Source organism: Nannobrachium achirus, assembly GCF_963921795.1.
Source record: "Nannobrachium achirus genome assembly, chromosome: 6".
Classification (NCBI taxonomy): Eukaryota; Metazoa; Chordata; class Actinopteri; order Myctophiformes; family Myctophidae; genus Nannobrachium; species Nannobrachium achirus.
Genome location: NC_137815.1, coordinates 67710770 through 67733933, shown reverse-complemented (window position 1 = coordinate 67733933; position 23164 = coordinate 67710770). Strand labels below are relative to the sequence as shown.

At 41.1% G+C, this 23164-nt stretch overlaps 1 protein-coding gene across 1 annotated transcript; it reads left to right on the top strand.

The window, feature by feature from the left end:
• The first annotated feature begins 14125 nt into the window (after nucleotides 1-14125).
• Nucleotides 14126-22834, top strand: nicn1 (nicolin 1). Its single transcript, XM_080727302.1, has 7 exons — nucleotides 14126-14258; nucleotides 15738-15891; nucleotides 16770-16952; nucleotides 19326-19439; nucleotides 19847-19915; nucleotides 20937-21041; nucleotides 22461-22834. The coding sequence occupies exons 2-7, from the start codon at nucleotides 15745-15747 to the stop codon at nucleotides 22500-22502; spliced, it is 660 nt and encodes a 219-aa protein (XP_080583428.1). The 5' UTR covers nucleotides 14126-14258; nucleotides 15738-15744; the 3' UTR covers nucleotides 22503-22834.
• Nucleotides 22835-23164: the final 330 nt, after the last annotated feature.

Genomic DNA, 23164 nt, shown 5'->3' with positions numbered 1-23164 from the left:
GTCTCACTGTATCACTCTTTCACGCCTTTCTCTCTCCTTTAAAAACTTTTGACAGTTGACTTCCTACATGCATGCAGCACACAGTTGTTATTCCAGTGCGGTCCGATGTATTTCCGTGTAGACTAGCCTATACCGTGTATATGTTTGAGCTGCCGTTGCCTTGTGACCATGGAGATTAAATAAATATAGCTACCCTCTAGGCAGCTATATTTATTTATTCATTTTCCTCCTTTTTAAACCCTATATAGCTATTGACCCATGTCTCTCTGTCTCTGTCTCTGTCTCTGTCTCTGTATCTCTGTCTCTCTGTCTGTCTGTCTCTCTCTCTCTCTCTCTCTCTCTCTCTCTCTCTCTCTCTCTCTCTCTCTCTCTCCTCTGTACCCTATGCTACCTCATCCTTTCTTCAATCCTTTTCTGCACCTGGTCTCAGCTCGTCCAAACCATGAAATATTGATATTATGTCAATATCTAAAGTTGGAATGTAACTGATAATTGAGGAATGCACACGGACTGGACTGTGGTTTGTCTAAACTGAAATGAGCAGGGTTCCCTGTTGTCTCATTCTGAAGGGGTCAAAGAAAGGCCGTTTTGTGAAATAAGGCTGAGTTATTTGTGTTTTGTTCAGAGCACACACCTGACAAAATACCATGATATTAAATATTGATGATCATAGTTGATTTTCATTTTTTTCCTTCTTCTTCTTCTTCTTCTTCTTTTTTATGTGATGCATATGTACCGTTGTTTCCTGTTGAAATTGGCACATTTCCTGGGGCAAGCTGTCCAGAGCACACGTGTTATTTTAGTTTATTTTCCTTTTTATGTTGTTGCTGAGTGTTTTATTTATTTTAAGCTGCGAGCTTGTATATCTGCTATTTTTGAAAAGTCGTGAAAACGTGTGCAAATCTTTGAATATCTGTATTTTTTTAAGAGAACATTTGTAACTAAAATTTTACTTATGGGGGGTCCCTGGAACTAAATATTTTGAGATGGGGTCCGTGGCCAAATACATATCATTTTGGGGGTCCTTCACATGAAAAAAGTTTGAGCACCACTGAAAAAAAAAAAAAGATTAGAAATATTCAAAGACTTTTAACGATTTTTCAAAAATAGCAGATCTACAAGCTCGCAGTGCGGCACTCGGTGCCACGCTGTGAGCTTGTATATCTGCTATTTTTCAATAGTTAAAGCAACAATTCATGCGTAATACTGCGTTCCCAGTCTAAATGGGTTAAACCCCCTCCCCCTATGAAGAACATTCACGGGGGGCCCGCAGTGAATCCTTGTACCCAGGGGCCCAGAATTTGGCCAGACACCCCTGCTGCAGTCTAATTATTTGTCTAAGTTGTTTGTCCACGGGGTTGGGTCATTTAACTCGTTTACAATCCAATTTTCACTTGTTTCGAGGATTTTCTCAGATGAATACAAAATGAAATGGCTTGTTGAGATGGAAATGTGTTGAAGTGAAGGCAGGTAATGGAGTGGGAGATTGGGAAACAAGTCTTCTGGGTAACCCGGCCCTACTCATCACTTTAATTTGATTTTGAAATATTGTCGTCTTGTTTTATCATTGTGAAGTAAACTCACTTGAACAAGAGAGCAATGTTGTACAGTAGTAGCATTAGCCAAGATGACTTAACGCAGGGGTCTTCAACGCCAAGGACCCCTTAGTTGAGAGAGAGATGAAGCAGGGCCCCCACAAACTTTTTATAGATTCCATATAGTTTCATTGTTTGACAGCACAATCATCAGTGTATTTTGGGTTCATGTACATTTGTGTTTTCAGATATTTGACCACTTGAACCGTCTATACTTAATAAACTTGACCTATCACTCTGTACTTAAACCTCTTTGCCAAAAATATCCGATCTACAAGCTCACAATGCCTCTTGCTGCGAGGCGTTGTGAGCTATATTTTTGGCTAAAGTTCCCAGAAAATGGACACTAGTGTTCAAGTGGTTAATATATAATAAAAATGTTTCTATCACACAAAGATGTGGGGGACCCCCTGTAGTAACTCTGAGGACCCCCTAGGGGTCCCGGACCCCCTGCTGAAGACTGCTTCTTTTATTTACAAGTCAATGCAATTACATGAAACACAATTTATATAGAAGCTAGATCAGTTTTAAATCTAACTCTAAATACATTCAATTCTTTACAGTTAATTCCTTCTACGCAGTCAACACAAGGCTAGTCTCATGTTGCTCACACAAAACTCTCATTGGAAACAGTGAAGAAAATTAGCAAGTAGCTTGCTCGTTAGTGTGAGAATAAACTAGGCCTATTATCAAAAATAAATGAACCAGACACAGCTGGCTCAAGCAGTAACAAACGAAGGGGAGAGGAGACGTTGTCAAAAGTATAACAATAGTATATTTATTAAAGTAAAGGCCTAGAACAAGAACTAAGGAGCATGTCAGCAAACTTAACAGTAAGGATCCAATGGAGTGTGGAGTCAGTGATCAGTAGTGTAGGATGCATAACTCAGGATGCATAACAGGGGCATGGTGGAGGGTACACAGGAGCTGGAGGGAACACGTCTGCTTCCTCTGGACCTCACATGCAGAATGGAGAGGGAAGGCCTTTTATAGCCTACTGGTGGCATCGGGCCCAGGTGCACTCCATAGGCCATCAGGCAATCAGCCAATGAGGCCCCACCCTGCTCACCTGCAGGGAGAGAGTTAGGTGGCACCTCCCTAACCACCCAGACTATACCATCTCTAGTACGTGGGGCATCACAACATCAACAGCTTTTGTTTGCACAGCGTTTCACTGTGTTAGTTTCACATATAGACATTATGGATGTGAACACCTGGGATATGAGCCAGGGGTGTCACAAGGGGGGGGGGAAACTGGGACTGAGTTACCAGGGCCCAAGGTGGGGGGGCCTTAATTATGTTATACCTTAGCTATTGAAAAATAGCAGATGTACAAGCTCATAGCGCGGCACCGAGAGCCACGCTGCGAGCTTGTAGAGCTGCTGTTTTTGAAGTCGTGAAAATGTGTGCAAATCTTGGAATAAATACTTATTTTTTAAGCAAACATTTGTAACTCAAATATTTTCTCCTGGGGGGTCCCTGGAACTAAATATTTTGAGACGGGGGTCCGTGACCAAATACATATCATTTTGGGGGTCCTTCACATGAAAAGGTTTGAGCACCACTGACATAGAAACATAGTTTTTTATTTTTTTCAAAAAACCTTAGAAGGATTTGAAATATTCCAAAATAGCAGATCTACAAGCTCGCAGCTTGTAGATCTGCTATTTTTCAATGGTTAAAGTACCCAGGGCCCAGAATTTGGTGCGACACCCCTGCCTGTCTGCCCATACGGTCCAATGGTCCAGACCCCCAATCCAATTTTCGCTTCATCATTCCACAGGCTTTCTTTCTGAGAAAAGCTTGGAATCTGAGGTATAACCTAACACAAATGTTCCTTTTCATCATCACCACTGTAGCTGCTCGGTGATGTGTCCTTTGATAATATCACACACCGAACAAGGCCCCTTGCTTTTCATCTTTTATGTGAGATAATCTTTCATCTTTAACAAATTGGCAACTAAAAACCCACTCGTTGCCTGCTTTTTATGTTTTGATAGAGCTGAGGGTAAAAGCCGTAAGGGAAGGTGTGTGTGTGTGTGTGTGTGTGTGTGTGTGTGTGTGTGTGTGTGTGTGTGTGTGTGCGTGCGTGCGTGCGTGCGTGCGTGCGTGCGTGCGAGCGTGCGAGCGTGCGTGTGTGGAAAAGAACATTATTTAATGTGAAAATCTATTTTCTGAAGATGAGGGGAAAAGGAAAAGGGATGAGGGGAGAGGGGAGGAAAAAGAAGAGTGTTGTCCTATAATGAGCCTACCATCCACAAGCCTATATACCTTTAGGTCAGCGATCAATAGCAGACAATCAGCATGTTTTTTTCTTTGAAGGACAACTGTGATATATGACTTATGGGGGCTAGTAGTGTTACTGTAAACATTAAATTAATACATAAATTGACGGCTTATTGTGTCTAAAAAGACACATTTAGGCACTTGCACACATGCCCCATGCACTGAAATCAAAGTAATTAAAATCGCTAAAACAATAGAAAGAAGTAAATGAAAACATGTATCACTCATCTTTACTTTTCTCTAATGACAATCTAAAATATGAACCCTATATCAACCCAAAGTTGTCCTTTAATCTGTGGGGGAAAATCTCACTGATCTACAGAATATCAGCTTCTCGTCTTGCTCCTTTGGCTCTTGTTACTGGATCATAGATTTCAGTGCTAGATAAAGAGAGGACTCTTTATCTCACACTGACTCTCTCTCTCTCACTTTATGTTTTACCTAAAGGGGTGGCAGTGGCTCAGGGGTAGAGTTGCCGTCTTAGAACACGACGGGTTTTCCTGAAGGGTTCCCAGTTCGATCCCGGGCTCCCCCAGAGTTAGTGTGGAAGAGTCCTTGAGCAAGACTCTGAACCCCTAGTTGCTCCCAGTGAGCAGGTTGGTGCCTTGCATGTTTTCCTCCACCATCAGTGTATCAATGGGTGAATGTAATGCACAATCTATGTAAAAGCGGCCTTGGATAAAGTCTAGTCTACAGATGTTCTACCAGTTTGTTATGGCAAGTGTTCTCTTTTTTGGAATAACTTGCTGGTGGGGCAACAACAGAGCGGGTGACACCTTGAGGATATACTCTATGTCGTCACTGTCTGGCCAAAACCTCTTAACTCCATTTTTGAGGTTTCTGATTTTTTTGGCATAAATCAGGGCTATTGAACACCCTTTACATCTGAGTGTTGGTTAAAATAATATTGAACCAATGGAAAGTAGTAAAAAGTGCATGGGACAAAACCTCCTATTCCACACTTTCTGCTAAACCAGCTAACTCCACCTGATTGACCCTCTCTTTTTTTTCATAAATATGTGCAATTGAACACCCTTTACGTCTGTGTGTTGGTTAGAATAATATTGAGCCAATGAAAAGTAGTAAAAAGCCCTTCGGTCAAAACCTCCTAACTCCACTTGAGCTCATTTTCCAGAAAATTTACATTTTGGAGTTAGGAGGTTTCGGCCCGACAGCAGAGATAAACTGATATATATAGAGAGAGAGAGATGATTACAATACAATATCTTCCATTCACCACATAATCCCTATACTTTGTTGTTCTACAAATAACAAAAAAATATTTCTGACCATTTCTGACAATATGATATGCCCAAACATGGTTAATAAGATAGATCCACTGAAGCACATTAGCCGCATTGCAATAATGCTGTGGCTTGAAGCGCTTCAGTGTAGCCAGCATATTGAAATCACTTTCCATTGGTCTTGAAGTGGTGAAAATGCTTCTGCTCCATTAAATACAGATTGATTAGAACTTGAATTGAACTATGGAATTTTGAACTGACCTTATAGTCTAAGAAAGCTCAGTTTGAACCTTCCTTACCATCACCAAAGAATATGTATATACTGTATGAAACAGGTGACTTTCACCCACACAATATTTGTTGTTCCTACTTTGCCACTGTTTTGTCATTGCCAATTCTACTCAAATTGCTACTCATGATTTTGTCCTAGGCAATACTACAATGAGTGAAGGGTTTCGTAATGTATTTCCCTTTATGACAAAACATTGTTTAAATCCATCAGGTCTTCATAAACTTGGTTAGATTGAATAGTTTCCACTTGGTTTAGACCCAAAGCTGTGGAACTGGTGAACATTACGGAACAGAACAACACATAGCTGGCTATCGCTCAAGTGGTTTGCTCCAGCTCTGCACACGAGCTACATCCAATGCCAACATTCACTGCTCTTGTATTGCTACAGCATTTTCCATTACACTAAACCAGGGGTCTTCAACAGGGGGTCCGGGACCCCTAGGGGGTCCTCAGAGTTACTACAGGGGGTCCTCCAAATCTTTGTGTGATAGAAACTTTTTTTTCCTCCTTTTTTGTATTAACCACTTGAACCCTAGCGTCCATATTCAGCGAACTTAAGCCAAAAATAGCAGATCTACAAGCTTGTAGATCGGCTATTTTCAAGTGAAAGGTCAAGTTTATTAAGTATTGACGGTTCAAGTGGTTAAATATCTGAAAACACAAATTGACATGAATCCAAAATACACTGATGATTGTGCTGTCAAACAAATGAAACTATATGGAATCTATGAAAAGTGGGGGGTCCCTGCTTCATCTCTCTCTAAACTAAGGGGTCCTTGGCCTGAAAACGTTGAAGACCCCTGCACTAAATTGAATCAGGATGTACGCTAAACCAACTCAAGCTAAGAAATTAAGCTAGCACATCAAATGTCGCATTCACTTGTTTTCCATATTGTCGCAATAACGTGCCGATGCACATCAAATAGTGATATAACACTTTAATGGAACGTGCCCAGGATTCTGACAGGTCTGGGATCCAAGGTAAGAAAACTTGCCAAATGAATAAAAATAGTGTAAAATGAGGGCTATCGCAATGAATAATCTAATGCAGGGGTCTAACCGAAAATAGCAGTGCAAGGCGTTGTGAGCTGAGGCTTAAGTTCTCAGAATATGGACACTAAGGTTCAAGTGGTTATTATAAAAAAAGGATAAAAAAAAGAGTTTATATTACTCAAAGATTTGGAGGACCACCTGTAGTAACTCTGAGGACCCCCTAGGGGTCCCGGACCCCCTGTTGAAGAGCCATGATCTAATGGATCATAGCAATAGTCCAAATTCCAGTGGAATACAGTTGAGCTCTTTAAATTGGGTCCTTTCTGACCACAGGCCCAAACCTATTATGATCCTGATTCATCTATTCTGTGCTTGGCTTTGAAGAGTTTAATTCAACTTTCAAACCAGGAAGTTTAGTCAGAGTGGCATTAACATTAAAGAGTAACTAAAACCAACATTGTTGCTATCCAGCAACCAATTGAGTCAATGCCAGGACCCTGGCCTATTATATATACCCAGTACGATGTTGGCCATGTTTCTACCGTTGATACTTCTCTGTAGAATAAATGACGAAGGGAGAGAGAGAGAGAGAGAGAGAGAGAGAGAGAGAGAGAGAGAGAGAGAGAGAGAGAGCAGGCACGTGCTGGCCATTGGGAAAAGCGGGACAACTCCCGAACGGCCGGTTCATTCCCGGCCGGTCCAGGCCGGCCATTAGGGGGCCGGCCATTAGGGGGCTGGGTGGCCAACAAAGTAAATCGTCACTGTCGGGCAGAAACCTTGTATCTCCAAGTTTCAAATTTGTAGATTTTTTTCGCAAAGCAAAGCCCTGATTCATCATACAAGGCCGTCACAAAAGTAGTGAAAAAGTAGTGAAAACAGCAGATCTACAAGCACACAACGCCTCACGGTGCAAGGCGTTGTGTGCTTGTAGATCGGCTGTTTTCACTAGTTTAAATCATTTTTAACATGATAAATACAAAACAAACGGCTTTGGACATACCAGGTTTCCACCCGACAACGACAACGCTAGAGAGAGAGATCTCTCTCTCTATAGCGCGCAATGAGGGCCTCTCCAACTCTTTTTCCCGGGCTGAATCAGGGGCCCAGCACGTCCCTGAGAGAGAGAGAGAGAGAGAGAGAGAGAGAGAGAGAGAGAGAGAGAGAGAGAGATTCTCCCATGGGCGCTTGGTTTCTGACTGGCAAAGCAAGTTCTTATCGACAAGGAGCCAAACAGATGGCACAGAAGAAAGCGAGAGCGACAGAAACAAAGAGAGCATTACAACAAAATGCTTGGGGAAATACAGACATCAAACAAGGATGGAGAGACGGAGAGACAGACAGACAGACAGGCAGGCAGACAGACAGTTGAAAGATACAAACCCTAAAGCACATGGCCCTGGCGGCTAGCGTAGCGCTCCAGGCACTGCAGCCTGACAGCGTGTGGTGCGGGTTCGACTCCCGATCCCGTCGACCTTTGCTGCGTGTCACTCCCGCCTCTCTCCCCGTTTCCTGTCAGACTGATGTTCACTATCAATAAAGGGAGGAAAAAAAATATATTAAAAAAATATATATATATATATATATATATATATATATATATATCGTCACTGTCGGGCAGAAACCTTGTATCTCCAAGTTTCAAATTTGTACATTTTTTTCACAAAGCAAAGCACTGTTTCATCACACAAGGCCGTCGCACAAAAGTAGTGAAAACAGCCGATGTTGTTGCTGTTTTCACTAGTTTAAATAATTTTAAAATGATAAATGCAAAACGAACAGTTTTGGACATACAAGGTTTCCACCCGACAACGACAATATATACATATTTAAAATACCTAAAGGACATGACTACAATGCCAGGAGTCTTGGGTGGCTTTCTGTTTCTCTACAACCCTTATCCATCCCTCTCTCTCTCTCCCTCACACCCCCCCCCCCCCCCCCCCCCCCCCCCTCTGTCTCCACCTCCCCCTCTCGTTCGGCCTCCCTGTCTTTCTCTCACCCTGGGACGTGCAGAGAATGTTAGAGAGGCATTGGCTGACATTTCTAAAAGGGCCTGTTGGTGAAAGTATCTAAAATAGCAGACCTCCAAGCTCACACCGCGTCGCACCACGACACGCTGAGCTTGGGGGTCGGCTATTTTCGGTGCTTGCATACCACACTGAACTAAGCATCAAGTCAATACTGGAGACGTGGCTTAATGCCTGGCATGGATTTCTACACAGAGAGGGCAATTCGTTCAACATTATGCTGCATTCAAGTTCAGGAGAGTTTGGACAAGGCAATTCTCTTGAATGCTGCCTTCAGGTATGGCATGGGAAGAGGACATTTGCATTTCTTTCACCATAGTAAAAACTGCATTGATGGTCGGGAGAGGGCACTTTTTACAGACGGCTAAAAGGGCAGGGGCTCAAGCCCCCTTTGATGTCTATGTGTACACGTGCCTTCTCTCACCCTCTCTCTCTCTGTTTCCTTGAAGGCATCCTCGTAGCTACACATGCTCGCTCGCATGGACCATCTGGAGAGAAAGCCAGAGATGCAAAAAGGAAAGGAATAATAGAGGAAGGGTAATGCCTTGGGCCCAAAGGAGGAAGCTTTCCAACAGTGACTGATATCTGGGAAGCTTTGGAAAGCCCCGCTCTCTCTCTCTCCTCTCCCCCAAACCCTGCACTCTCTCCTGCTTGCTCCAAACACAATAAACAGAACAGATTAATGTACGCCATTGTGTGGTAGCTTCAGGGGAGACAGAGAGAGAGAGAAGGGGGGGGGGGGGGGGGGTCTAGAAAATAAGGCAGAGGGAGAGAGATACAGAGGTTGTTTGTAGAAAAGAATGTGGTAACAAGGCAAAGACGGAATAAGAGGGAGAGGAAAAACAAAGCTAGAACTGCACTCAGTCGAGGTGCCAATTTGTTGTGCATAAGTAGGCTACTACTTTGTGCTTCAGCAGAGTGCGCCATGATGTGCCAGTGAGATCACCTGGGATTAGGAATGCTGGTCCCTCATTGGCTGTTAAAGGGATAGCCTATTTCACTTAAAGAATATATCTGGTAATTTTTCGTCTAATCAGGCTTTTATGAACACCCTGAACATTTATTAATTTGCTTGTTTCAATAATTAGATATTTGATGTAAATGGCATCCTCCTCCAGGAGGGGGGCCCATTGAACTTCAAACTCCATTTTATCCATGATAGATTCATTAAAAACACCCATTATTATTTTTCTGGTGACCCTAATACCCTCCTATTACGTGAGCAGGCCGTGTTTTTTTAGAACCTTTTCCATTTATTTAAAAAAAATATATATATTTTATTTTATTTTTTCCATTTTCCCAAAGAATTATTAAAAATAAATGAAAAAATCACACCCAATGTGAAGTGAGCGGTGGTCATGCTTGCATAACATCTTCAGACTAGGATTTAAGTCTAGGATGTACAGGCTATGCTACACACACACGTTTTGCTATGGCAAAACGCTGAGGAAAAAGGCTACAGACATACGACATATGACATCACTAGACACACATGATGCTAGGCACACACATTTTACTATAGCAAAGCGCTGAGGAATAAGGCTACAGACACACGCACAGCCACTTATAGGAGCGGTTTGCACCGCTCAAAAAAAGTTATAAAAAATACACAGCCTGCTCAGTGCTCACGTATTAGGAGGGTAGTATGAGTCACTAGAAAAGATAATGGGTGTTTTTAATGAATCAATCATGGTTAAAATGGAGTTTGAAGTTACAATGGGTGTGTATGGGGAGGCGTCCTGCAGGAGGAGGGCCTGGTAACATTTACATCAAATATCTAAATATTGAATGAAGCAAATACAAAAATGTTCAGGGTGTTCATAAAAGCCTGATTAGACGATAAAATGACCAAAAGTTTTTTTGAAAGTGAAATAGGCTACCCCTTTAATGATGATGTTGCCAGAAATGCTGGTCCCTGATTGGGCTACAGGCTTAAACACACACAGCTATACATAGGCAGCCGAACGCAGTACTTGCACGCTCTGCTGGCGCAAGTCATTGAAGCCCAGTCACAATGCATCAACTTGCAACTTGCAGTCAGAAGCAGCGGTCTGAAATGACTTGTTGCGGGTCGGTCAGTAGGTCAGTTTTATGATTCTGTTGTGTTTTAGACCAATTTGCAAGGGCTGACACTAAGGTCTCAGAGGCACTTCGGGCAAGTGCAGGTCATGTTCTACTTGCCCAAATGTCATGCCTACTTGCCCGAAAAGTAAATCTCCATTATAAAATGATAGGTAACATCTTAATTACTGTTCAATTTAACACTTATTTTGTTTATTTTCTGGGGCTGTGCGATAAAAAATGTCATACCTAATTTATTTCCCAAATACTACTACATAGCTATGAATATATGACTGTGCGGGTTCACACCTTGCCACAGACCAGAAGACAGAGCACTCTGGGCACGTTCAGGTGTTTAGAAAGATATCTTGTGTTGTGTTTATAGCAGTGGCGTCGCCAGGAATGAGATTTTTGTAGACGAAATGCCCCCCCATGGGGAATAACATGGGCTGTTATTCAAGCCTGAGGTCCTCTCCACATTATACTGTCCAGTCAGGTCTTTACACAATGGAAATAGAGATTCATTTTATTTTCAAATTTAGGCTAGATCAGATCTCAGGTGGTGGGCGGTCGTCTAGGCCGCCTACTGCTGGCTCTGCACCTGGTTTATAAACGGTTGCATCCCCTCTCAAACAAGCACTTGGCCAGTCGGGCAAACTGAAAGCAAACTCCACCTGCCCGAAAGTTTTATTTAGGCCGGGGGCAGGTGGGCAAGCCTTAGTGTCAATGCCTGCCAATCATAACAAATTAGAGTGAATAGGTGAGTGAATGGGTTTGGGTGCTTGTTGTTCTACACGTGTTTGTCTAAATGGATAGGCCGACCTCTCAAATAATCAATTCAACATTAAGGCCATCTGCACGCAGTACGGTTTACACATTGTGTTATAATGTTAACAGGCAGAAATGTGCATCTACTTGGCCACCACTGTCTTGTTAAAGCCCACCAGCTGTGACCTCATAAGCAATATGACATGTTTCTAAACAAGCCTTGCGGGGCAAATTGACACTTTACAAGGCAGATTGAGTTAGCAGCTGATTGCTGCTGGTGCCTGGTAACTGAAATAAGTAGCACACGGCCCTATCTAAATTTGTCTTTGATTGAAGCACATGTACACTGTGTAAACCCTATGCCTGGAACATGAGTGGTTGAGAGACAATTGCATCATGCTTTATTGAAAAGGATTCGGTGTTTTTCATTGGACCTCATGCATCAGAACGGGGTGAAATTGCTGAATGATGACACACTGGTATTACAGTAGCCTTGGTTCTAAATGCATCACTCATCATCACCTCCCAGGAGCCAGAGCTGGGTTTACGTTAACCATGGAGGAATACTGCCCTCTAGTGTCTGTGATATGCAATAACCAGGTAGGCCTATGCAACATTATAGTTCACCCCCAAAATGTTTTATTTTTTATTTTTGTATTTTTTTGTAACACTCATAGTGCATTATAATGCAATATGACTGTCCTCATAATGCATTATATATATATTTTTTTTTATTCAAGAGCATCCATAGAACCCTTGGACTTAAGTAATTAATAATTATAAGTGCCATTATAATGTTGTATGACTGTTGATATAGTGCATCATAAAGCATTATGTGTGTTTATGAGTGTAGTTATGAAGCATTATGAATGCATTATAATGCATTATGAATGCCCTCATAATGCATTATAAATGTGGGCTTCATAAAAAGTGTTTTTTTTTCTTCTATTGATTACTCACACCATGGATCGAGACTTGAGTTCAATAATATTTCTTTTTTTTTGTCGCATTCCTAAGAAAAAACAAATATATCATAGTACATTTAGCCTGACGGTGTCCCCATCCAGTGCCATGCATTTGGGTCCCCATCTGGAATCAATGGGGGAAAAGTTACTATAGGCCTAATCTAATTTTTGTATACATATACAAACACATATTATTAAACTCAAAGTCTCCATGGCACGTAATCAATAGAAAAAAGTCATTTTGGGGGTGAACTACTTTAAGCAAGCAGAATCAGCACCTTCCACATTTTAAAATGACTCTAAAAATCTGTAGGCCTACTCTATTCATTGTTGTATTCATGATATGACCAGTGGTGTAAAGTAACTAAGTAGCCTACATTTACTCAAGTACAATTTTCAGGTAGGCTACTGTAGGTCTACTGTTACTTTACTGGAGACTGGAGTATTTCCAATGTTCAATACTTTTACACCTACTCCACTACTCACCAACACATCTCAGATCTACAAGATCTATCTTGTAGATCTGAGATTTCAACAAAAAAACTAAACAAAAAAATGTTCAAACATATTTACTGTTGTTGGCGCTTTAAAGGAGTAGTTCACCCCAAATGACCTTGTTTTCCGATCACGCCAGGGAGACTTAAATAGATCTTTCTTTCTTTCTTTCTTTCTTTTTTTGCATTCCTAAGACAACAATTTAATTACAATAAATGTACCCCTCAATGGGGACTTTTACTCAATAGGCCTACGTTTTTAATTCCGGGCTTTTACTTCAGAGATCTACTACATTGCATCAGAGTAGCCTATACTTCTATGTTGCAGCAGGCCTATAATACTTTTACATGTAGACATGTAGACTATACATGTAATGTTTATATGTATGTTTACATGTAGGCCTATAACATGTAGTTATTAACTCACAGTGAGTAGCCTACTTTTTTCCCCCACACAGTGCGCTGGTCCTTTAACACAGTAACGTCGTCAGGGTTACTGCATAGAGATGGGATTTATGGTTCGTTGAAGTGAGCCGGATCTCTGGGATCCGTTCAAAAGACTAATTTTAGTTACCACTTTGTAGATTTTGATAATTACAAATCACTTCAACCCTATATACATTTCGGCCATAGGCTATATACATTTCGGCCATTTGAAAATAGCCGATCTACAAGCTTGTACTTGTAGCCTACATTGTGCATTGTAGATCGGCTATTTTCAAATGTCTTTTTTGTTTTTTTCCTATATTTTATTCATTGGAAAACTTGACAGGAAATTCTGTATAATGATCACTTTCTACTATTGGTACTTTAAGTACATTTTGATACCAATAGTTTAATACTTTTACTCGAGTAGGCCTACTACATTTTAATTCCAAACTTCTACTTGTGGCATAGTATTTCCACATTGCAGTATTGATACTTTTAACATAAGTAAAGAATGCTTGTACTTTTTCCACAGCTGTTCATTTAGAAATTAAGGAACGGCTCCCTATAATTCGAACCGTTTGATTTCTCTGGTCTGTCTCAGTTTACCCCGGTGCTGGGGTAAACTGAGACACAAGACCACTTTTTTTTTTAAACAATCATATTTTCTCTGCCTTTTGTCTTGAATATGTTCTGATAACTTCCATTGTTAGGAAACATCCCAAATTACTGTGAAATGTGCATTTTTTTTTACTGATATCTCTTTTAGTTTGCTTAGAGGGGAGGAAATGTAAAAAGTGTCTCAGTTTACCCCGCTCTCCCCTAAGAATCGGCTCTTTGAAATCGTTCAGTTCAAAGAGCCGTTCAAAAGACTCGAATCGTTCGCGAACGTCCCACCTCTAGTGCAGCGTTTCTGCGGCAACCAGGAAGCATAGCATGCAGAGAGCCTTTAGCTAGGATGGGGATTGAACTATGGATTGAACTGTTACCTCTCTATGGAACTGACACAGCGACTATTTGATCTCCAAACGCTTTCCTAGCTTCACCTTCTTTGCTATCGGAGTGCAATCATCATGGACAAGCAATGAAGCACTGATACAGCGCCTGGTAAGGGAAATACTGATCTGACTGGCAGCGGCGTCAGTTCAGAAAAAAGCTAAGGTATGGCAACATGACCGGACACCAGTCATGCTGCCATACCTTAGCAACAGGCACGATTTCAGTTCATTTTATTATTTCCCCCTGTAGCCAAGGTATGGCAGCTACCATAGCTTGCCATACCCAATTGACGCCTCTGCTGACTGGCTACATGTTAGCGAGAGAGGAGGATGCTTAGCATGGCATCATTTTCCCATCAATAAAGCGGTGGTTCTCATTCTTTGTCATGTCCAGGGACCCCCACATATAGACACTTATTAGCCATAGACCCCCCAATTGAAAAGATGTACGCCAGGGACCCCCACAAGAGAAGTTTTTTTTTACGGCTCTAGCAGTGATTCTTACTATTTTAATTTCAAGGACCCCCAGTTTGACATGCATTTTAGGCTACGGACCCCCAAAAATATTGTGAAAACAATGTTATTTTAACTCAGAGATGTACAAAGTGGACGAGTAAATTTGGTCCTCTGAGTTATAGGTCCTGTTGGCTCCTAACTATCATTTAGCTGGGGACCCCCTGGAACTCACTCGACTCAAGGAACCTGGGTGTCCCCGGACCCCACTTTGAGAACTACTGCTTTATGTGCATTTGCGTCAACTATATTTACAAGAGCAAAAATCCCAGAAAAGACAGGTCACATGTTTACCTTCAGTTGCAAAATAAAACAGACTGTAACTATAATAACAACTTAAAATATTTAACGAATCGTTTCTGTGACTTTGTTGAACATCCTCTGGGGAGTTGTTTTTCCACTGGTGTATAATTTAGGTGTAATAATTTAGTTATATGTCGGCTTTGGGCTTATAAGTGAAAAGTCGCTGTCCATGGTGCTGCCATTACTTAGCTCTGGTCCATAGCGTTAGAAGGAGTTCAGAGCTTGTACAGTCCTATTTAGATGGATTGGATATGTATTACCTTTCACTCTTACATGCCATGGCTGATACTAGCCACAAATTGCAACACTTGCAACACTGTTTTTAATCGGATGAATCTAGGGTTGCAATACCTCCCATAGGCAGCCAATGCATAAAAACATTTGTTTTGCTATCTGATTGTATTAAACAACGTCAAACTCACCAATAGTGGGGCTGTATGGAAAGCTTGAAGTATCCTCTTTCTATCTGCAAAGTGTTTGTTTCATAAAAACCCAGCGTAGACATGTTATGAGCTACTTCTATCAGGAAATTCAGTTCAGGTGATTATTTTTTCTAAGTGTTGGAGTTTGGAAGCGCTCGTGGGAAGTCACTCAGCAGTCCTGTGTACCAGCTGGTTCTAAATGTCACATAGCCTAATACAGGAGGCATTTGTTTTACCCATATAAACATGTTTTGTCTGCATAAGCAACCAACAGATCCTTTTTTTTTACATGATTCCTCATGTGAAATTTACTCCAACTAAGCCTATACCTGTAATGTATTGTGCTGCAGAATCGAGATGAACATCAATAGTGATAGCAGTGAGCCTGTGAGCTGTACCATCAAGTCTCCAGTCAACCTGCAGATCGGAGATGCAAAGACAGACACGTCTCGCTCTGGAGTCTCTGTGGTGGACATCACACTGCCCTTTGGAAGGACTGTCAATGTAAGCTACGTATGTCTGACATTGTCAGACGCCTTTTCATGACAAGCCTACTGTAAATGTAATGTTAGCTATACAGTTGTCATTCAACTCACTATCTGTATAAATTACCTGAACATAATCTGGTCAGTTTATACACAAGTAGTGTTTTGTTGTATACACTTTGAAGACAAGATAATGGTCCATACCATTGATACAAAGAAAAACAAAATATTTGTCTCACAAAAAATGACTTGAAAGAGTGACTAACAATTTGTTTGTCTGCCCCAATTTATTTTCCTCCCTTGTACACATATACATCCTTATTAAAAATAACAAACATAAAGGTTGCATTTATATACTGTACATACATTGGCCCACCATTAGCAAAAGGATAAAACATAATAAAGCTGTTATTTTTTTCTATTGCTGTGCTTAGAAATAAGATGCATGTGTGGATTATGTAATGAGGAGTGAGTGAAACAGTGTAAATTAATAAAACATGAAATACATAAAATAAGTAAAAGGCCCTAATTAGCTTGCATTATTATCAGTTTGAATCCTACTGTACTCCCACAAAGCATAAACACGGCATGTTCTAGTGATTATCACGTGTTGTATATCGTCGTGTCATCTCGCATCTCCAAGTTTCAAATTAGTACATTTCTTCCCAAAGCAAAGCCCTGCTTAATCATACAAGGCCGTCGCACAAAAGTAGTGAAAACAGCTGATCTGCAAGCACACAACGCCTCGCGGTGCGAGGTGTTGTGTGCTTGTAGATCGGCTGTTTTCACTAGTTTAAATTATTTTTAAAATGATAAATGCAAAACAAACGGTTTTGGACATACAAGGTTTTCACCCGACAACGACGTTATAATCCATACTGAATGTTTTCTTTCCAGATCGACAGGATCACCTTTAAGAACTACTACACAGCCTTTGTGACGGTGCGTCTGTTGAGGAGGAACCCGGGCCAGGACGCTCCTGGAGCTAAATGGAGCACTGCGCTGAGAGACCTGGCTCTGATGGACAACCCACACACAGAGGGAGGGTCACAGGACTACTTCTCCATACACAGGTCTCAGGTACGTTGGGAACTGTGTGTGTGTGTGTGTGTGTGTGTGTGTGTGTGTGTGTGTGTGTGTGTGTGTGTGTGTGTGTGTGTGTGTGTGTGTGTGTGTGTGTGTGTGTGTGTGTGTGTGTGTGCAGTGGATGCATTTGCAACTTCTGTTGAGTAGGTAGCTTGCATACAAGGAGGCACTATTAACCGGTGGAATTTACCAGCAGCCGACACTACCTGACGGCCCCTAACGTGAACACACTACCGGGAAGAGAGGGAATAGACGCTAACTTTTTTCATTTATTTCCAATACATTTCTTTCATTTTCCCGAAAAAAAAAACATGGCCAGCTCATGTATTAGGAGGGTAGTATGAGTCACCAGAAGAACGGGTGTTTTCAATCAATCTGTCATGGTTAATATGGAGTTTGAATTTACAATGGGTTTGTGTCTGATGAAATTAATATTAAATATCTAAATACTGAATCAAGCAACTTAAAATCTGTCCAGGGTTTTCACAAAAGCCTGGTTAGAAGATAACATGTCCAAAAGTATTTTTTAATACGTGAAATATCCCTTTAACGTTGAACATAAATGGGCCTAAGATCAGCGACAGTGCATGCTAAATCCTCTCCCAGTGTGGATATCCCTTTGTAATTCCGCTGCAAGTGGATCTACTACTACACAGCCACAATATACAGTACCTCCCAATCCACAATGCCAGCGTTCCCATTGAGCATAAAGGCAACACGGGCTGCCAGGGATCAGCGCCGTTTACATTCCATCAGCTGGCCTTGGAGGGCAGCCAAGGCAACTGTCATAACAAGACGCCCCAGTAAGCCGTGTAGAGTTGATTTACCGCAGTGCTTCCCGCTAACTCATTGTTTATTCCCCATTTTGTTTATTTCTTGTTTACTCTCTTGCAAATCGAGCCAGATGGTGGATGGTTGTTTGACTTGTGACTGTGCTCCAAGCCACACATAATTTACACACACATTTGTTTGTGCACCATTTATGGTTTTGCTGAAGTTGGAATTGGCTGTTTATCGGACTATTTATCGAACTTAGAGTTGGGATTTGTCCTGATTGAGATAATTTTAGGATGATGATGTGTGAGATAACTATAATAGTGTTTTCTTGTGAAATAATGATTTATTTCCTACTGAACATTTAGGCCTCCTAGTAGAGTTTAGGCCTCCAAGTAGAGTAACTAGGCATGCCTGTATTGTGGATAACTGCACCTTTGGATTTCTCCGGAAACTAACATTATCATGTACAGGTGTTGACACTAACGGTTGCGCGACTGCCCGTGGCAAGTAAATACAACATCCGGGCAGGTGGAGTTTGCTTTCAAGTTGCCCGGCGGACTGGTGCGTTTGAGTGGGGAAGCAACCGTCTTTAGTTAGCTATAAACACATGTCTGTGTTATTTAAAATAATTCATATTGTATAGCTATTGGGATATTTGGCATAAATGTTGAGGTATGTCCATATCTCACAGCCCCAGAATTTGCAAGTTAAGTTAAAGCTATACTGTGTAAGTTGCTCAACTAGTGGTCAGTAGCAGTAGAGCAAACCGCGGTCGCGTCTGCTTTTTTCGTCCGTTTTTCGCCGCGGACCGGGCATTCAGACCACCACGTCCGCCTCGCCGAGACCTATCCATAGAGGTCTTTCGTGTCCCTCTACGAGCCTCGGTTGGGGAGTTACATGCTAGACTCCTAGCCCAGTGTAAACACTGCAGTGTACTTCCTGAAGAGCTCAGCAGTGTATGATCTGGGCTTTGATTGGCCGGTAGGGAGACACGTGTACAGAATGATGCATATGACGTAATTTTGCCGGGAAAACAGCCCCGGTCACGGCCACCAGGGCTCAGTAGAACACATATAAAGAAAAGGCTTTGGGAGCTGAAATTAATAGAGTGGGGGTTCTAAAACTTTAGCGATTTAATAGTTAGGACAATTTTAAGATATGTTTTATAAAAAAAGTTACATAGTATAACTTTAAACAATAATGTGTTCAAATGAGCAGTAATTCTATCTGATTGAAGACTTTATTAGAAGTTTGCATAGAAAAAGGTACAGTTTCATGACGGTACAGTTCACTGGTAGAAGGTCAACTAAAAGGAGATCCTAGAAAAGACTAAGCTTATTTACATAGGAAACCATTGAAGTATCTCATATAACATAACATATAACAATGACAGACAGATAGAACACAGTACTATGCAGTAGATATAGTAAAAAAAAAAAAGTAAAAATAAAATAAACAGTGCAAAAATATATATACAGTAGGTAAATAAACACGACCTCTACTTGTGCCTCTGAAACCTTAGTGTCAACCCCTGATGTAAAAGAACAGAATCTGGACCATCACATTAACTTACATTCATTCCTTGTACAGATGGAGGTGGAGCCGGATAACGTAGCGTCTGTGAGGCTGATCCTGAGGCAGCCTTCGTCTGCCTGGCTCACCTTTAACCTGGAGGCGCTCAAAATCCATCCCTACGTAGAGCCGGTATGTTTCCATCTAAACTTGATGCTCGCTGACAATTATAATGCAGTGTCATGCAGGGGTAGTAGTAATCATTTTAAACTTTATGGAGGTGGTCTCCTTACTCTTCAGTTGAGAATCTTAGATCATGGGACCTACCTACTGGTTGATAAGTAGCCCTGTCCAATATTTCCATAGGTCAAGCTTGGTTTCCCTCTTGATGAGTGGTATATGTTTGGAGTCTCACTCTACCAACCACAACATAAAAACACATATACATATAGTCGATACACATAGTCGTACTAGTCATAATTTAGTTACGGCTTCACTTGTATCTGAACTGATTTGTAGACTTATTGTGGTCATAATACACCATGATGTAGAGCTTGTACTGTAAGTACGAATAACACAATGTTATCCTCCTCTTTCAGGATCCAGAGAGGGAGGTTCGTGACTGGTTGTCTGACTTGACTGTTGTTGACCAAAACACAGATTTAGAGGTAAGTGTGTGTGTGTGTGTGTGTGTGTGTGTGTGTGTGTGTGTGTGTGTGTGTGTGTGTGTGTGTGTGTGTGTGTGTGTGTGTGTGTGTGTGTGTGTGTGTGTGTGTGTGTGTGTGCGTGCGTGCGTGCGTTTGTGTGTGTGTGCACACGAATGCGTGAGAAATAAAAAAAAGTTTTACTGTGTAACTTCATCAAATGCAGGTTTGGTCTTCCTCAAGGACGTTTTTAATCCCCAAAATGTTGCGTGTCAACATTTGCACATGCTGACCATGTTGACTCAATCCTAGATTTTGTAAGTTATTACATTATAACTGAACACTATTTACTATTCTGTGTCCATCGGTATGAAACTCCACCAGTGCTGACTCAGCAGCAGTGGGCTTGGCGCGGCCAGTTGCTGGGCTAATGACTCAACTCGGGGGCACCTCTCGGGGCTCAGGCTTGGGGTGGGCGATATGGTGATAAATATCGTTGAGACGATACAATGTCTCCACGATATTCCTTTTCAGATATCGTATATTGTGATACAATGAGGGAGCCTTATGAAAAATCCTGTTGAATTGTTAATACAGAGATTCATTGCAGAATTAATTTAAACCTGCATTTCGGTCTAAATCAATAGTTCTCAAACTTTAAAATGTCATGGTCTCCGCTTGACTCTGACAGTATACAAATGAAACCAAATGGACCGGTAAGGGTCCATTTGGTTTCATTTGTCAGAGTTACATTTTGCAAGGGTCAATTTAAACCTTCCAAAAGGAACCCAGGGATTCCCCCACATTGAGGACCACTGGTCTAAATGGTCTGTTACTCCTTTTTCTTTTAGTTTTTGTTAACTTGTAGGTGGTTGTACTGTTAAGTAACTTGAAAAATAACCATAGAAAACAACATGAAAAAGAATCGCGATAATATTGTCTATCGTGATACTGCTTGGAAACATATTGTGATATTGTAGTTTTCCATATCGCCCACCCCTATGTGTAGGATGTGGTGTAATTGTTTGTTTGTCACACGCTCCAGGGTCTTCCACACCCCCAGACGGTGTCCTCCAGCATTCAGCAGATGTGGGCTCTGACGGAGGTCATGCAGACCAACCAGACCACGGCCTCCATCGGACGGTTCGATGTGAGTCCAACACACAAAAAGTACCTGCTGCACCATGTTAGGCATTGCTTAGAGTGGAGTAGGGATGGGATAATACTCGTTATCATCGTTTATGGTGATTAAAAACACTCAAAATAATCGTATCGTGGAGATTTAAATTCATTTTGAAATGATCCTCCGTCATGCACTGGGATCAGTTTATCTTTTATTTGCTGAGCTGCATATCCGCTACCATTTAAACCCTCTATGATTGGTATATCGGACCTGGAAATTGTGTACTTGATAGTCTTTTATTTTCACTCTCTACCAAATCCCTTTGCCAAATAATTGCCGATCGCATTGCGACGCGTTGATGACTAAAAGACTATGACGGCATGTGGAAATTCTGACTGTTCTGCATAAAAGAATAAAAACATTATCACTACTACAGCGATTCATGCTCAGTAGTCCTACCTCCACCAACATTATGCTATTGTCAAGACAAGTAATTTCCACCATACTGTATACACAGTCACACCGATATGAGTCATTATGTAAATCTACCCTTGCCCTTAATTGTGACCTTGTCCTGTGGCATTTTCAACCCAAATGTTAATGATCTCTTCAGGGCAGTGGTCATAACCACCAAAACTCCTGAAAGTGACTCCTTATACCCTCCTTAAAGAACGCCATAAAAGAGCACCTGTCTGCAGTTTGTAAATGGTTCTAGAAAAGCCCTCAAAGCTTACTCCAGAAAGAATGAAATTGAATACACAGGATGGCAACAAGCCCAGGACAACTTTTTTTTTTTTTTTTTTTTTTTACAAGGGTTCATATTTTAGATTGTAATTAGAGAAAATGGTAAATAAAATGGTAAATGGTACCAATTAGAGAAAAGAAAAGATGAGTGTTAAAATGTTTTCATTTACTGCTTTCTATTGTTTTAGCGATTTTAGTATTTTGATTACAGTGGATGGGGGCATGCGTACAAGTGGCAAAATATGTATTTTTAGCCACAATAAGCTGGCAAGTTCTTTGTTACTATTTACACCAGCCCCCATAAGTCACATCTGCCCATGAAAGATATTGGTGCATCTTGGGAATGGACTTATTTTGTCTAAAAAGACATATTTAGACACTTGCATGCATGCCCCCAACCTGGGGGCATGCATGCAAATCAAAAACGTTCAAATCACTAAAACGATAGAAAGAAGTAAATGAAATCATTTTAACACTCATCCTTTCTTTTCTTTAATGACTATCTAAAATATGAACCCCGTAAAAAAAACTAAGTTGTCCTTAAACAATCATTGTAAATCGCACCTACTAATTGCAATGTCATCCAGCGTACACACACACACACACACACACACACACACACACACACACACACACACACACACACACGCGCGCGGTCTGGAGGGGGAACTAACAACACTTGATTCTTCTTCATTTCAACAGGTAGACGGCTGCTATGATATCAACCTGCTGTCTTTCACATAGCATGGATGGGTCTAGGAGAGGACCAGTGCCTACTGCTCAACATCGTTGACCTCACAGAGGACCAGTGCCAGCTACTGAAACACTGCAATGAAGAGGGAGCTGAAGACAATAGCTGGCTAAAATAAAAAAGTATTAATAGTAGGGCTGTCACGATTATGACATTTTACATGTCGATTAATTGTCACTCAAATAATTGCGATTACCAATTTAATTGTGTATTTGTCGTTGACAATTACGTTTCTGTTTGGCTTTTAGCCTTTGAAGTTGCACATGGCAATCATGACCTAAATATACAAAGAAATTACTTACATATTTGACAACTTTATACTTGAAAAAGAACATTGATAGTGGAAATAGCTGAGCTCACAACGTGTCGCATTGCGACGCGTTGTGAGCTTGTAGATCTGCTATATTTTTGAAAATGTTGAACATATGAACATGAACATGTTTCATCATGTAAACGATTATGACAAAATAATTGTGATTATGTCAAATAATTGTGATTAGACGATTATGTAATAATTGTGACGGCCCTAAATATTAGCCGACAACATTGTCATGAAAGACCACAGCAACTGACTTGGCAATTGTAGTAACTGTTTGTTGTAAAATGTGATTTTAGCTGAATGCGACATTGGTTCCTATTGTACACAGCCATGAGC

Excerpts from the sequence above, each read along its gene's own strand:
- nicn1 (XM_080727302.1), top strand. The coding sequence starts at position 15,745 with ATGAACATCAATAGTGATAGCAGTGAGCCTGTGAGCTGTACCATCAAG. Across the intron at positions 19,440-19,846 it reads TCCATCCCTACGTAGAGCCG|GATCCAGAGAGGGAGGTTCG; the intron begins GTATGTTTCCAT and ends CTCCTCTTTCAG. Across the intron at positions 19,916-20,936 it reads ACCAAAACACAGATTTAGAG|GGTCTTCCACACCCCCAGAC; the intron begins GTAAGTGTGTGT and ends CACACGCTCCAG.